Source organism: Geospiza fortis, unplaced genomic scaffold, assembly GCF_000277835.1.
Source record: "Geospiza fortis unplaced genomic scaffold, GeoFor_1.0 scaffold171, whole genome shotgun sequence".
Taxonomy (NCBI): domain Eukaryota; kingdom Metazoa; phylum Chordata; class Aves; order Passeriformes; family Thraupidae; genus Geospiza; species Geospiza fortis.
In genome coordinates this window covers 6,905,187-6,917,809 of record NW_005054313.1, presented here as the reverse complement: position 1 = coordinate 6,917,809, position 12,623 = coordinate 6,905,187, and the positions used below count along the sequence as shown (strand labels likewise).

At 39.7% G+C, this 12,623-nt stretch overlaps 1 protein-coding gene across 1 annotated transcript in view; it reads left to right on the top strand.

Moving 5' to 3' along the window:
* Window positions 1-142: 142 nt before the first annotated feature.
* Window positions 143-12,623, top strand: part of ALDH1A2 (aldehyde dehydrogenase 1 family member A2) — a 52,281-nt gene continuing 39,800 nt past the window's right edge. Inside the window, exon 1 of the mRNA XM_005419671.2 lies at window positions 143-465. Coding sequence (XP_005419728.1) covers window positions 349-465 — 117 coding nt within the window. The 5' untranslated portion in view covers window positions 143-348. The remainder of the gene's footprint in view (window positions 466-12,623) is intronic.

Here is a 12,623-nt window from a genome sequence, read left to right as displayed (position 1 = left end):
CCCCGGTTCCGCTCCTCGGGCGGCGGGCAGCGAGCCGCGCCCGGGAGCTCCGGGCTCCCACGGGGTGCCGGGAATCCCCCGGTCGGGACGGGACGGGCGCGGGGCCGGGGAGGCTGCGCCGCAGTGAGCGGGGCTGTGCCGCTCTCGCCCTAGGTAGGATGGACCTGCCCCCCTGCCTCTGCCCCCATGTCCAATAAGAAGAGACCCGGCTTGACACCTGCCTATATACAGAGGAGGAGAGCAACATCTTCAGCGCTGGGCTTTGGAGGGGGGGGAGCAACCCAAAACACAACACAGCATCAGGGCAGAGCGGGGGGCTCGGTGGTATTATAAAACCCCCCCAAGACTATGACTTCCAGTAAAATTGAGATGCCAGGGGAGGTGAAGGCAGATCCTGCAGCTCTGATGGCATCTCTGCATCTGCTGCCTTCTCCCACTCTCAACCTTGAAATCAAATACACCAAGGTAAGTTGTGTTCGTTTATTCTGGCAGAGAAATTAATGGTTTTCTCTCCAAAGGAGGGATTTTGCTTAAAATCACTTTCATTCTGCCCTACCCAACGTGAGTGTAGAGATATTTAAAAAACAACTGCTAAAAGACTGCCTTGGATCTGTAATAAAATAAAAAGATTTTTAGCCCTGTAATCATACAAAAAAACCACAGGATAATAGAAAGCAAATTAGATCTGGCTTTGCCACTTCTCTGTAAATGTACTGTTTTCTACAGAGCCGTTGGGGTTTGTTTTCAGTGCAAAATCAGTAGTTCTCGGGTATGTTTTGTTGCTTTTGATGTACTTCAGAGGACATTACTATACATACCTGAGTATCTCAATCAAAAAAGAAAAACGTTTTCTTTCTTGAATTACCCTGTGTACCCAAGGGACTCTTTTACATTTCCTGGAGGACTCTTAATACTATACTACCAGGTTGTTACAGCACTGGAACAGGTCTCCACGAACTTCCGTGATTCTTGAATACACCCTCGAACAATATTGTGAGAGGGCATGTTTTCCTACAAACCTTTAAAGAGTGATTTTCATAAAGAGAGGGTTAAGAACAAACCCACTGTAGAAATGTATAAAAATCTGCTTGGTTTCTGTGGTGTCTTATGACACTAAATTGTTTTTGTTGATTAAAATGGGCTTTAAAAAGAGTAATTTGTTTGTAAGTGACTTTTGCAATTTAAAATTCGTTTGTACATTTTTAATCTTTGCATCTTCAGTATCTTTAAAGAATGTTTTCATTTCTGTTGGAGAGGTTTCAGATCTATTGTATAAACAGATTACAATGTGTCAGACTTTGTTTCTAATTACCAAGTAACTTAATAGGAAAATAAGCACATCAGCCCTGGAAAAAGGTGATAACATTTTTATCTACTGGAAATACAACTTCAGGAGCTTTAATGCTGATAGGAGACTCATTTTGGCCAATGTAGTGTAATTTTTTCTTCCATATCATCACTTTAAACTCTTTTCATCTTTTCTTTTTTAGTGAGTGTCAAAATTAATTTGTTTTCTAATTTGTTACAGCAATTCCTTGTTCTAGAAGAATGTTTCAAAGGAAAGTCAACTATTTTAAATTTCATTGCATTTTAATGCAAACTGCAGTATGCAAATCTAAAAATGCATATGGTTTCTTGCTCATAAATTCTTTTAAAATAGTTAAATAAGCAAGGAATGCAATTATTGGATGCTGTGTAGTGCTACACCTCGGGAGCAATCATACTGTGCAAAGAGTATTTGGCATGAATTCTGTTCATTGCTGGTTTCAGTGTGAGCTGTGCTTCAGGAGGGTTTCGTGGGAAATACTTGAGAGTAGTATCACAGCCAGTTTGCATCATAAATGTACTTGCATTTCTCTGTTCTAAAACTGGAGAATTGTTTCTAAAAGCCTTTGAAAAGGACAGAAGTCATCAGCAATCATAGCTTTCTTTCTGTGAGAATGTACAGTGACCTTTAATAAATCAATATATAATTCCATCATCTCAGATCTAAAATGTTACACATTTTATACTAATGGAATGAACAATTAAAAGAAAGTTATTTCATTTCAATATTAAGCCAAAAACAACAGCAACGTGTTTCTTTTAAGCTTGGATATCAGGTAACTCCTGGTTGCTTTTGAGAAAATTTTGGTTTAGGACAGGTATCAAATGTTTCACTTGGCATATCCTCTGTCTCTGTTTTTCTGTCTGTCTCGCTCTTTCCTCCTTTTTCTCTTTCTCTGCAGGAAATTCAAGTGATTTATAGATAATTGGAGTCTTCAGCTTGGAGTTTTGTCTTGGGCAGGACTTTTATCCTGGATCCACTTTCCCACCTATTACAAAGAAAAACAATCAAAAAATGAAATAATGGATTGTAACTTGATTCTTTCTTTTGAGGGAGTGGTCACTTCATGTCCTAAATGACAAACAACTTCCATAAACAATAAATAACATTAGACTAAAGCACTTTAGCAAGGAAAAAAAGAAGGAAAACAACAACCCCAGACCTTGTAAAATCAGACATCTGTAAGCATTCCTAGCAGTCTCTCTCCTGCTTGTTAGCTGGGAATTTTAAATACACAACCAGGACATAGAATTCTTGAACTCTATATTACAGGTGTCTATGAATGTAAAAACGTAACCATTTGGGAGTTAATTCTTTATGAAAAATAGAAGTATCTATGAACATTTAAACTTAGTGAAAAATTTTAAAATATGTTTTGCTAATTAAATTCTATTTCTGTAATTCTAGAGTTGGTAAATAGACAGGCTCTTTAGGGTAGAACATGTTAAAATTCCAGGATTCCCTAAGTGAGTTTTGTTAAAGATTTGTAATATGTACTGGGAAAAAGAAAATTATTAATTAATGTTTTAATAACTACATTACCCTTGGAGTTGCTATGAAAACTCCTTCCAACTACATAGATGAAACAAATATCACCTGTGCAATTCTCATTTATTCAATTATTTAGCAGAATTATTAAAACTTGTGAAATATTACTTTGGTAAGTTTATTGAAATAAGCAGAAAACTAAGTGAGAAGTCCTTCCGATCCATACACCTGACAGAGCACCCAGAGGCAATGTGTGTTTGGATAGGTCAGAAAAACATGATTTAGTGATGAAAATTACCCAATGCTATGGCTTTATGTAAGATGTGCAGCAGTAGCTATTGGGACTTCAGTATTGGAAGTCAGCCTATGCTGCTTTAAAAAGAGCAGTCATTAGAAATATTTTTCCCATTTTTTTAATACCTTGGCACAGTCTGTGAAAAATAAAGTGTTGTAGATGTGTGTAATAAGAACTGGTGAGCAGGATGTGAACCAGACGTGCAGGTGAGTGTTCAAGCACACAGGGTTAAGTTTTGTGTGGCTGGCAAGGACTAGAACTGCTACATTTGGGATTATTTCTCTTTTCACTGTGATGACTCTGTAACTCTTTACTTTTTAACATTAGCATTTGGGGAGAGGATGCATCTGCAGACTAGGACATCTTGGAGTATTGCAGGGAATGAGGTTGTTCCACAGCCCTGTGGCACAGCAAGCCCTCCTCAGGCTTGTCAGGAGCGTGCTGGCAGTGCTGTGCTCCATATGTAAGGGGACTCATAGGTAGGAAGGGGATCCAGCCCTCCCCCTGGGAATAAGTCACGCTTCTACAAAAGTCAGCTTTGTGTCAGAAACTCTCCCAGAATGGCTGTTCCAGAAATATCAGATGTGTGAGAGAAGCAGTAGTGTAATGTCTGCTAAGGACATGTCATTAGCATGTTTAGGATGGGGAGCACAGCCCAGATAACCTGACAGCTTCTGAGGGTGGTCAGAGGGTTCTCACTGTTACACTGATGCCTCTCTCTTTTAAACTTTTATGAAACTCCATTTTCCTTCCAGAGACTGTCTCCCAAGTATCTGACAGTAGATATGGAATCAGCCCAGTGGATTGAGCCCTTTGCAGCATTTCCCTCCTGCTGTCTCCATTTGAGGAGCTAAAGGTGTTTCTGCAGGAGTGGCTGTCCTTCCTTTGTTATAATCATGTTATAATGGCATAATCACATCTGCTTTACAAAATATTTTCATTGTGCTTTTAGTAAGTTATGTTGACTCTTTCAAGGACAGCCGGGTATAGAATGAGGAGCCCAGGGCTCTGTCCTGTCTCAGCTCTGTCACTACATCAGGTAGCTGAGTGAATAAATGTTCTCAGTTTGCATCATGTTGAGCACACTAATCCAGATGGATGTTTTATGTTTTGTTTCTTGCTTGCCAACTGATTTAAGTCTGAGCAAGAGCTGAACAGCTTTAGCATAAGGAAAAGCTGAGGAATTGTGGTTTTGAGAGCTTTTTAGAAAGAGGTGCCCTAAAGGGATGAAGTTACAGCACAGTGGCAGTGAGGAGGCACATGAAACATTTCTCTATTAACAGCCTGTGATTTAGCTGATGACCATATCTTCTTTGTCCTGTCTAAGTGGGTTTGTCTCTACCCGCAGACCACAGGCTAAAATCTATTCAGTTTCTACACAGAGGCCAGGTAAACTACCCAGCACCGCAACAGAAAGCTGTATAGAGGAGTTGTATGAGGTATAGGCGAACTGCTTTTGGGTAAAGATAACAAATACATCTCAAATTGTCAGATGATAAGCATCTGGGTTTGAAGTATTTTATTGCTAGGTTTCAGTATATTCATCCCCATTGCGCTTCCTTGGCATTGCCCTTTCCATTAAAATTTTAGCACATGTTTTCCAGATAAAATTCTAGACTGACATTACGATAGAAGTCAGGAAATCTATTTTATTTAGATTAATATGCAGAATCTTTGTTATTTTTTGAACAGAAGGCAAACTTTGGCAAAACGCAGGTAAGTGAGGAATATGTGCATTTTCCCATCTGTCTTTCCCTGAATGAGCTACTTTGGTGCTTTTTGAAGTCAGATCCACTGAGCGATGTCTGAAAAAAACAGCTTGGCTTTTGGGTCACCTAGGTGAGCACAGTTCTTTTACAAAAGATGGGGCACAGAAAATTAGAGAAGTTTACATGAAGAGTAGAAAAACAGAACAGCTGCTTTACCCCTTTGTGGAACACTTCAGCCTCTGATGCTGACACTAGGGATGCTGCTCTGTATCATCACAAATGATATTTCAGTGTGTATACTGTATGAGGATTTACTGTTGTTTAAATCTCCAGTTTGAATTCTCTTCCAGTGTATTCATACCTTGGTTTTAGTATTACAATCCATCAACTCAGATAGTGATCAGAAAATATTTATGCAATTCCTTCCAATTAGTAGCCTGAATATGAGATTATTCTTTCCTCCCAAACCTTTATGGTCTTCTGCACAAACCCAATTTACCCAAGTTTTGCATGAGGGCACAAGAAACAAGCATAGCCTTACGTGTATCCAGTCCCTGCCTTTGCTTATTCCAGAACAGCCACAACAGCCATGAGCCTTAAAAACACAGCAAGCACGGGGCTGAACTGGCCCCAACTAGAGAACTGTGGCAGACTGCTGTGTAACTGAGGGGTAACTATGGTAGCAGTGACCTCTTACTGTGCTGAATCTGCTGGATCTTCAGGGAAAATGCACCCTGCTTTAATGCACCAAGCTGTACAGTAATATATTGCTGACTCTGTCTGGTTGGTAGGGTCAGATGATGCACTGAAGGACTTTCGCATTGATTTTCTCATTGCAAAAAATGTTTAACACTTCAAGTATTCAAATGCAAAAGATCCATGTATTTATTTGCATACCAAAACCAGGAGGCCAGTAATAATCAGAGCACTTCCTTGACTTGAAAGGCAGATAAATTTATACCCCTGCTCTGAAGCAACCAGAGCAAAAATTTGGATATGGATCCCTAATTTCTCAGAATTTGGAATAGGTCCAAATTTTGCCAACTTTGCCTGTATTTGGGAAGAGTTTCACATTATCTGCTGTTGGATAATTTACTTCTAAGTATTTATGAGGTCTCAGACATGAGCTTGATAGCCCAGTAGGCAGGACACTGATGAAGGAAAAGTAGGATTCAAGTTTTTGCTTCAAAATAATCATGATGTTGGACAAGAGCAAGGAATAACACACACGCTCTCACACTCTTGCATTGTGGCAAAAAAAAAAAAAATCCCTCATTAATTCTCTGTTTCATTTTGTCCTCCAGAAAGATTTCCCACAGAAGTTGACCAGGTCTGGTGCATTTCCATCTTATATTTATATCTTGTAGATCTGCATTTTCTGATAAATCCCTCTTTTCAAAAATTGTTGATGCAGCTTGTCCATCTCCCTGTGGAGATTTAAAATTGTTCCCAGCAGATCTTAATGGGCTCTGCCAGTTTGAAGTTATTCAGTGTCATAAACTGCCTGGGAGGACCACACCATGGACCCACTGGATGCAGTTATTCTCTTTTCTTTACAATGCACGTGAACAGTTCCCTTCAGTGAGCTGTTCATGGACATTGCAAATCATGGCACAGATCAGCATCCAGAAGTTGTCTGAGCCCTTCCTTCCAAGAGCCTTGGCATTTCCTGCCTTTGGCAAATTTCATCTCCCCTGAGTTGCCCAAATGTCACTTAACTTCAGCCCCAGTAATATTTTCTACAATACTCTGATTAGCCTGAACATTTTTATCTACAAATTCTGTACCTTCCTATTAATGATCTGCAAAGGCAGGTGAGCCAAGATATTGATTGCCAGTCACAGTAATGAAGGGGCACCTTGCTATTAACCTCTTTCCAGGGAGAATTATCCGTTTATTTCCAGTCTTTTTATCTTATCTCTTAACCACTTTTTAATCCATGGCAGGACTTTATCTTTCACCATATGGTTACTAACTTTCCTTAATAGCCTCTTGCTAAGGACTTTATCATCAAAAGCCTTTTTAAAGTCTAAATAAATTGTATCCACTGATTCATCTCAGCTTCTCATTTGACTAACTATCTTCCAAGAAATCTCACACATTTACAGAGATAAATGACAAAAGATGAGTTCAGTGGTCCATATCATAAATTCTTTGTCAGGTCTTGCATAAAGTCGTATTTCTTCTTTTATAGTTTTGCAGCTATCTTTTGTAAGGCTGGACTGTAGCATTTCTCTCTATTTATATTTTGAAAATTCTTTTATTCTCCCCAATTCTAAAAAAAACCCATGGTTTTTTATCTGTCTGGGGATTTTGTAGGAGTAGAACTCATTCCTTGAAACAAGTAACCAATATATCAAATCTACTTCAGCTGAAAGAAACAACACAAAATGACAAAAAATGCAATTAAACAAAGACAAGATCATAAGGAAGCTATGTAAATGTAACATAAGCACACATATGCATAGAGGTTTAAAAAATCTTCAGAAAGCTGCAGTTCTATGCAGTTCTCTAGTGAGGAATCCTCAGACAAGGGACAAGACATCCCTACTTAAGCACAGAAAGTGCATGGATAGCTGTGTGAAGATTTACTACCAAGTACTGTGCAGACAACGATGAAGTCTGAACATTTTTTGCCATCCAAGGGCTCAGTCATTCATTAGTGTTATGTTTAGCAAATGAATTGCTGTTCAATCCGCATATTCCTGTCTGGTTTTCTCCAAAACACAAGTTCTCTATTACAAAATTTGTCCAAAATCATATTTCTATTCATGAGTCTTTTCTGTAAATAGCAATCTGCCTTTGTGACATGACTATAACACATCAATGCTAAGTCACACGGTGAACTAAGGTTTAGAAGCACTTCATTATTAAAAGTGTGATATGTGAAGCCACATCAAAGTGTTGCTGCCATAGTCTCCCAAATGAAAAAAGAAAAAAGAACCTAATTCTTGATTACTTGGAGTCAGTGCCTTTCATAGAGAGCCTGGTGAACTATATTGGTGACTTGAAACATAATGCATTCCAGCTTTGTTGGACTGAAGGGGGAAAATACTGCAGAGAACCAACCACATCATGTTCTGTGACCCAAGTGAAAATGTTTATGGTCGGCTCAATCTCATTTGGCTTCAGCTGGAGGCTAAAACACTGGGACCACACTGACCACTAGAGTATATAGACCTTAATCTGTGAGGAATTCATAGGTAATGAAGACTTTGAATTGAACTCAAAATCTAAGGGGATGCTGTGGGACAGCTGTGAGGGGCCTACAGCAGGTGGTGTGGTTACAGAAAGGATATGTTTGCTAATTTCCATGTGGATTTACAGTATGCCCTAATTTAAAATAAGTGAGTTACAAAAAATCCATTTGGAAAGTCACAAAAATACGGGAAGCGTTGCATGGTAAAACAGGCTGCAGCCGCTTTGCTGAACTTGGAAAGACGATGTCAGGGGGACACTGCCCTCTTACCATGCTCTGGTCCTGAGGCAATGATTACACTAAATCCCTTGGGTTTTACTCAGAAACTATCAGAAAGTGCCTTTCCAGACAGAAATTCCAAAGACATGTATTTACACAGGTAAGGTCTTATCTCTATATGAGACTGATTTCTTTCCAAAGCAGAGCTATTTGCCATTCTCTGTAAATACAGGTATTTTTAGACTGTCTTATAAAGGCTGATCTTATCCTATTGTGAGTAGGTCAGCATGCCTTAAATTCGTCATTTGTCAGAATGTCAGATGTACATTTCATCTGAAATAGATCTCTCCAATTGGAAGATCCTTCCAGGTCTGTGCTGTGGCATTGTTTTCTCATGCTTGAGGGGAGAAACACCACTTAATGCGTCATCATCATCCTCCTCATCACCCCCACCATCACCCTGGTACACTCTAAGTGGTTTTTATGCAATTCCTTAATGCCTTTTGAAAACTGGAAGAATTGATGCAGTAGATTTCAGGATGCATTAGCATGCAGGATCTTCTTTTTATTTCAGGAATTTTATTTCAACTCTTTGCAGCACAGCTGGGAGTAAAGCACTGGACCTGTCCTGGTCCTTAAATGATTTTTGGTGTACTGCTGGTGTTAGATTTTTAGTAAAGATTATTCCCCAGAGCAAGTACTTGTCATTTTCCAGTCTTCCAACTAGTGGCTCTGCTTTTCTAATTTTTAAACAAAAATATAATCTACTTTGGGATAGCCAAATAAGGATCTCCCCAAAATAAGCGGCCACTTCTGGAATTATCTTCAGTCTCCCTTCCATAGCCAGGTTGTGTTCAGAATCCAGGGACCCTCCCACAGACCGTATCTGCTTATTTATTTAATTTAGGCTTCTCTTGGATGTTTTATTTCTGTTACCTTTCTGGTAATTTTCTTCAGAATATTTCGTATGTTTAGTAGCAATTTTTACTTTTTGTGTTTGCAATCTTTGTGTTTTCCAGCCTACTTTTCCTTCTTTGCCACCCCATTTATTTTCCTGCTTGTGCTTCCCATTTTTTACCTTGGGAATGCAAATCTTTTTTGACTCTTTCACATTCTTAAGCCTCCATGCTGATTCTATGGATTTTAATTTCCGAGCTTCAAGCAGGGAGTTTCTAAGTTACTTCCTCTTTAAAAAAAATCTGCTTCTTGAAGTTTAGTATCCCAGAGAGTATGGCTTCTTCATGTGTTTCTCTCCTGCAATGAAGCTGGAATTATTTACATGGTAACCATTTCTCAGGGGTTCAGACACAATTTTTAGTCCTTGACAGGACTATGTCAAATGTTGTTTACATTAGGATACAGAAAACTCTGTTCTCTACACACTATTTCAGTGCAGCTTTCACTGAACTAATACGGAGTTATTTTGGCTCCAGCCTTACTGCCTTCATACTCTTTTTCCTCTTCAGTACCACTTCAATGTCACTTCAGCTGCTCTTATTTTGAAGTCAGTACCTCACTCCAGTATTATCCTTCAGATCTCCACTGCTTCTCTATCCGTGGGTCCGTGTTTTGTGTTATTTCTCCCCTCCAAGCAGTGCCCACGCAAAGCGTTGCACACAGAGCTCTCCCCCCTCTGCAGCCTGACTTGTCCTCCCTACACAGCTTACACGTAAAAAGTGTGGTATGCCTCTGATTATTCTCGTCCCCTTATGCTCAAAAACCTCTGGTTTTTCCTCTCAGTGATACAGTCCAGATCACCCATTTTCACACTCGGCTTTCTTAGGCTGGTTTACCGGCACTTGTGCTTTTATTTCCCAGCTATAAGATGACCTAGATGAAAATTGTGATCTAGTTAGTTGAAAAACCCTGTAAAGTCTTTTCAGCTCAGTCGCAAAAACACTTCCCGTGACACTGCACCTCACTTTTATTTACCATTCTGCTAGTGTAAAATGTCCTAAAAATAGAATTTAATTTTAAACTGGGTTTAATACTTCTTTATATTGTCAAATTGATTTGAGAAGGCATTTATGTAACTGACAGGTGGATACATAGATTTCTTTTTGTTGTCGGAAACATATTTGGAGTATATTTTAAACGTTCTTTGCACCCAGACATAAAAGCACTGTCCTGATTCTACTGGATATTTTCAAAGCTTACCGTAACATATGCATTTTACATTTGCTTATGGGTTTTTTTCAGCTGTAACAGAAATAGTTTACTCTCGAGTTTGTCAAAACTAGCAAGAAATTACCACTACCTTCCAAAACAAGGAACTTTTTATTTTTCTCCAGTTGCTTCAGTTGTGACACACTGTTGCAGCAGTCCTGTACCAGAATGGCCTGCACAGACCTTTAGAAACAAGCACAGCTGTTTTTCAGGATATCTGGCTAAGCCTCTACCCCCTTTTCCATCAGTGCCTGACATTTTGTTGGTCTTCCTCTTTTTGTCCTTATCACACTTTCTTTACCACGGCCACTTAACAGCCTCTTCTCTTTTGTGATGTTTATTGGATCTGTTTTCCTCAGAGGTGAAAATCAAGCTCTGCCTTTTTCACTATTAATTTGAAACAGTGATCTAAGAATAACACTAAATGTGCTATAACTATGCTGATGATGGCCTAGGAGTCTTGGTGGTCCAACCCTTTGATAGTGGTTTTTAAATCCATTTGTTACATTACTTAAGATGTTTTTAACTGGTATCACTCAACTGCAAGTGTTAATATTCTGCTCCATCACATCTTTCAGAAGGCATTAATTGATTCAGCCTCACTGTAAAACTGTGACAAGGTTCCTTCACAGATGGGGGAAGTTTAAATTTGTGGGAGTGTAACCATGACTAACTCAGACAGTAGGTCAGTGTCAGAGACAGGGTCTCTTGCTAAACCAGCCAGACTACAAGAAGATCAAGCCTCTATTTTTGTACATGGTATTCTGGGAAATGGCAATACAGATGAATTTTGGAGCTGGTGTTTACCTGTGGATGCATGTCTGCATTTCTTTATGTTATTAACTGCACACTTCTCTGTGTACTCACTACACACACACACACATACACACACATGGTGTAGATGAAAGACCCCTTTCTTTGTGCTCTTTGCTCTCTTTTTGTGTCACTTCATCAGGAGTTGTCTCTGTTGCTGTTCCTCTGAGTGTTGTCAGGGAGGCAGTGCCCTCCTTGCTGCAAGATCTGCATAATGAGTTCAGATGGAGCTGAAGCTGGTGATGTTGTTCCCCTCTGTACTTCTCTTTAGGAGAAGGAATATTCCATCAGTGCAAAGCGGTGACAGTACTGGAACTCCAGTTCTGGTATTGCTTCTATTCATGTCTCAAAGATCTTGTTTTAATAAGGCCCTCCAGCATGGAGGGAGAAGGAAAGCCCTCCTATTCAGATGCCAAGCAGGAGCCCAGTGCAGAACATGCCCACTGACTGGTGCAGCACAGCTCGTCCTCCCATTAATGTCTGGATTCTGCATGCAGCACCAATGTGTTCATGCTCTTGCTCTCTGCCTCAGTTCATTTCTTTCCTTGAGGGAGCAACGGGACAAATCCTTTGATAACTTGTTTCCTGGTTAGAAGCCTTTACCTGCTTTCCTGGATTGGTTCCCTGTGGCTGGGAACCCTTGTAGTCAGCCCTTCCAGCTGTTTGCCTAAATGGTCTTTAGGGAGACTAAAAGCAATGAACCAGGAACAGCAACATTTGACTTCAGCCAGGTCCCATGGGAATTCAGTTATTACTCACTGGATTGGATTGGCAACATACCTTCTACCTTCTAGCTGGTACCTGCCAAAGGCTGCATGCCAGGAGCCTTCCCCAACAGCTGTCACTGCTGTGCTCCTTGCAGACGTGGGGCACTGGGGACACGTTTGCTGTAATTAATACTGAGCTCCATACCTTTACATACCAATAGTACTTGCAATGTCTGGGTGAAAAATTTCTCAGATTTAAGTCTTGATAGTGATTTTGGCCATTTAGTGATCACGTGTCATTGTGTTCATTACAAGCATAAATCCTGTCTTGTTGATAGCAGGGAAGCTAATGAGGTTTGCCCATATTCTGGCATCATTACGAGGGGTTCCAGCAGAGAAAAATGGAGTTTGGTTAAAAAGGGGAAAAGAAATATGAATTTTAGAGGAAATTGGGAGAGTGGATCTCAGGACTGCATATATGAGTATTCAGGTTTTTTAAAGAAGGCTCTTTATTGACAAGACTTATAGCACACTTTGCTCATTTAAGGAGAGCTCAGTATAACCAGGTATTGGGTTTGCCCTAATCCACTTTTTTAATACTTCATGTTTGGCAAAAGTTTAGGGTCATGTTTTTCATTTACATACGCAAAGTCATTAGTCTGTTTCTATTTAAAGTTAAATATAAGAGCTCATTTTTCAT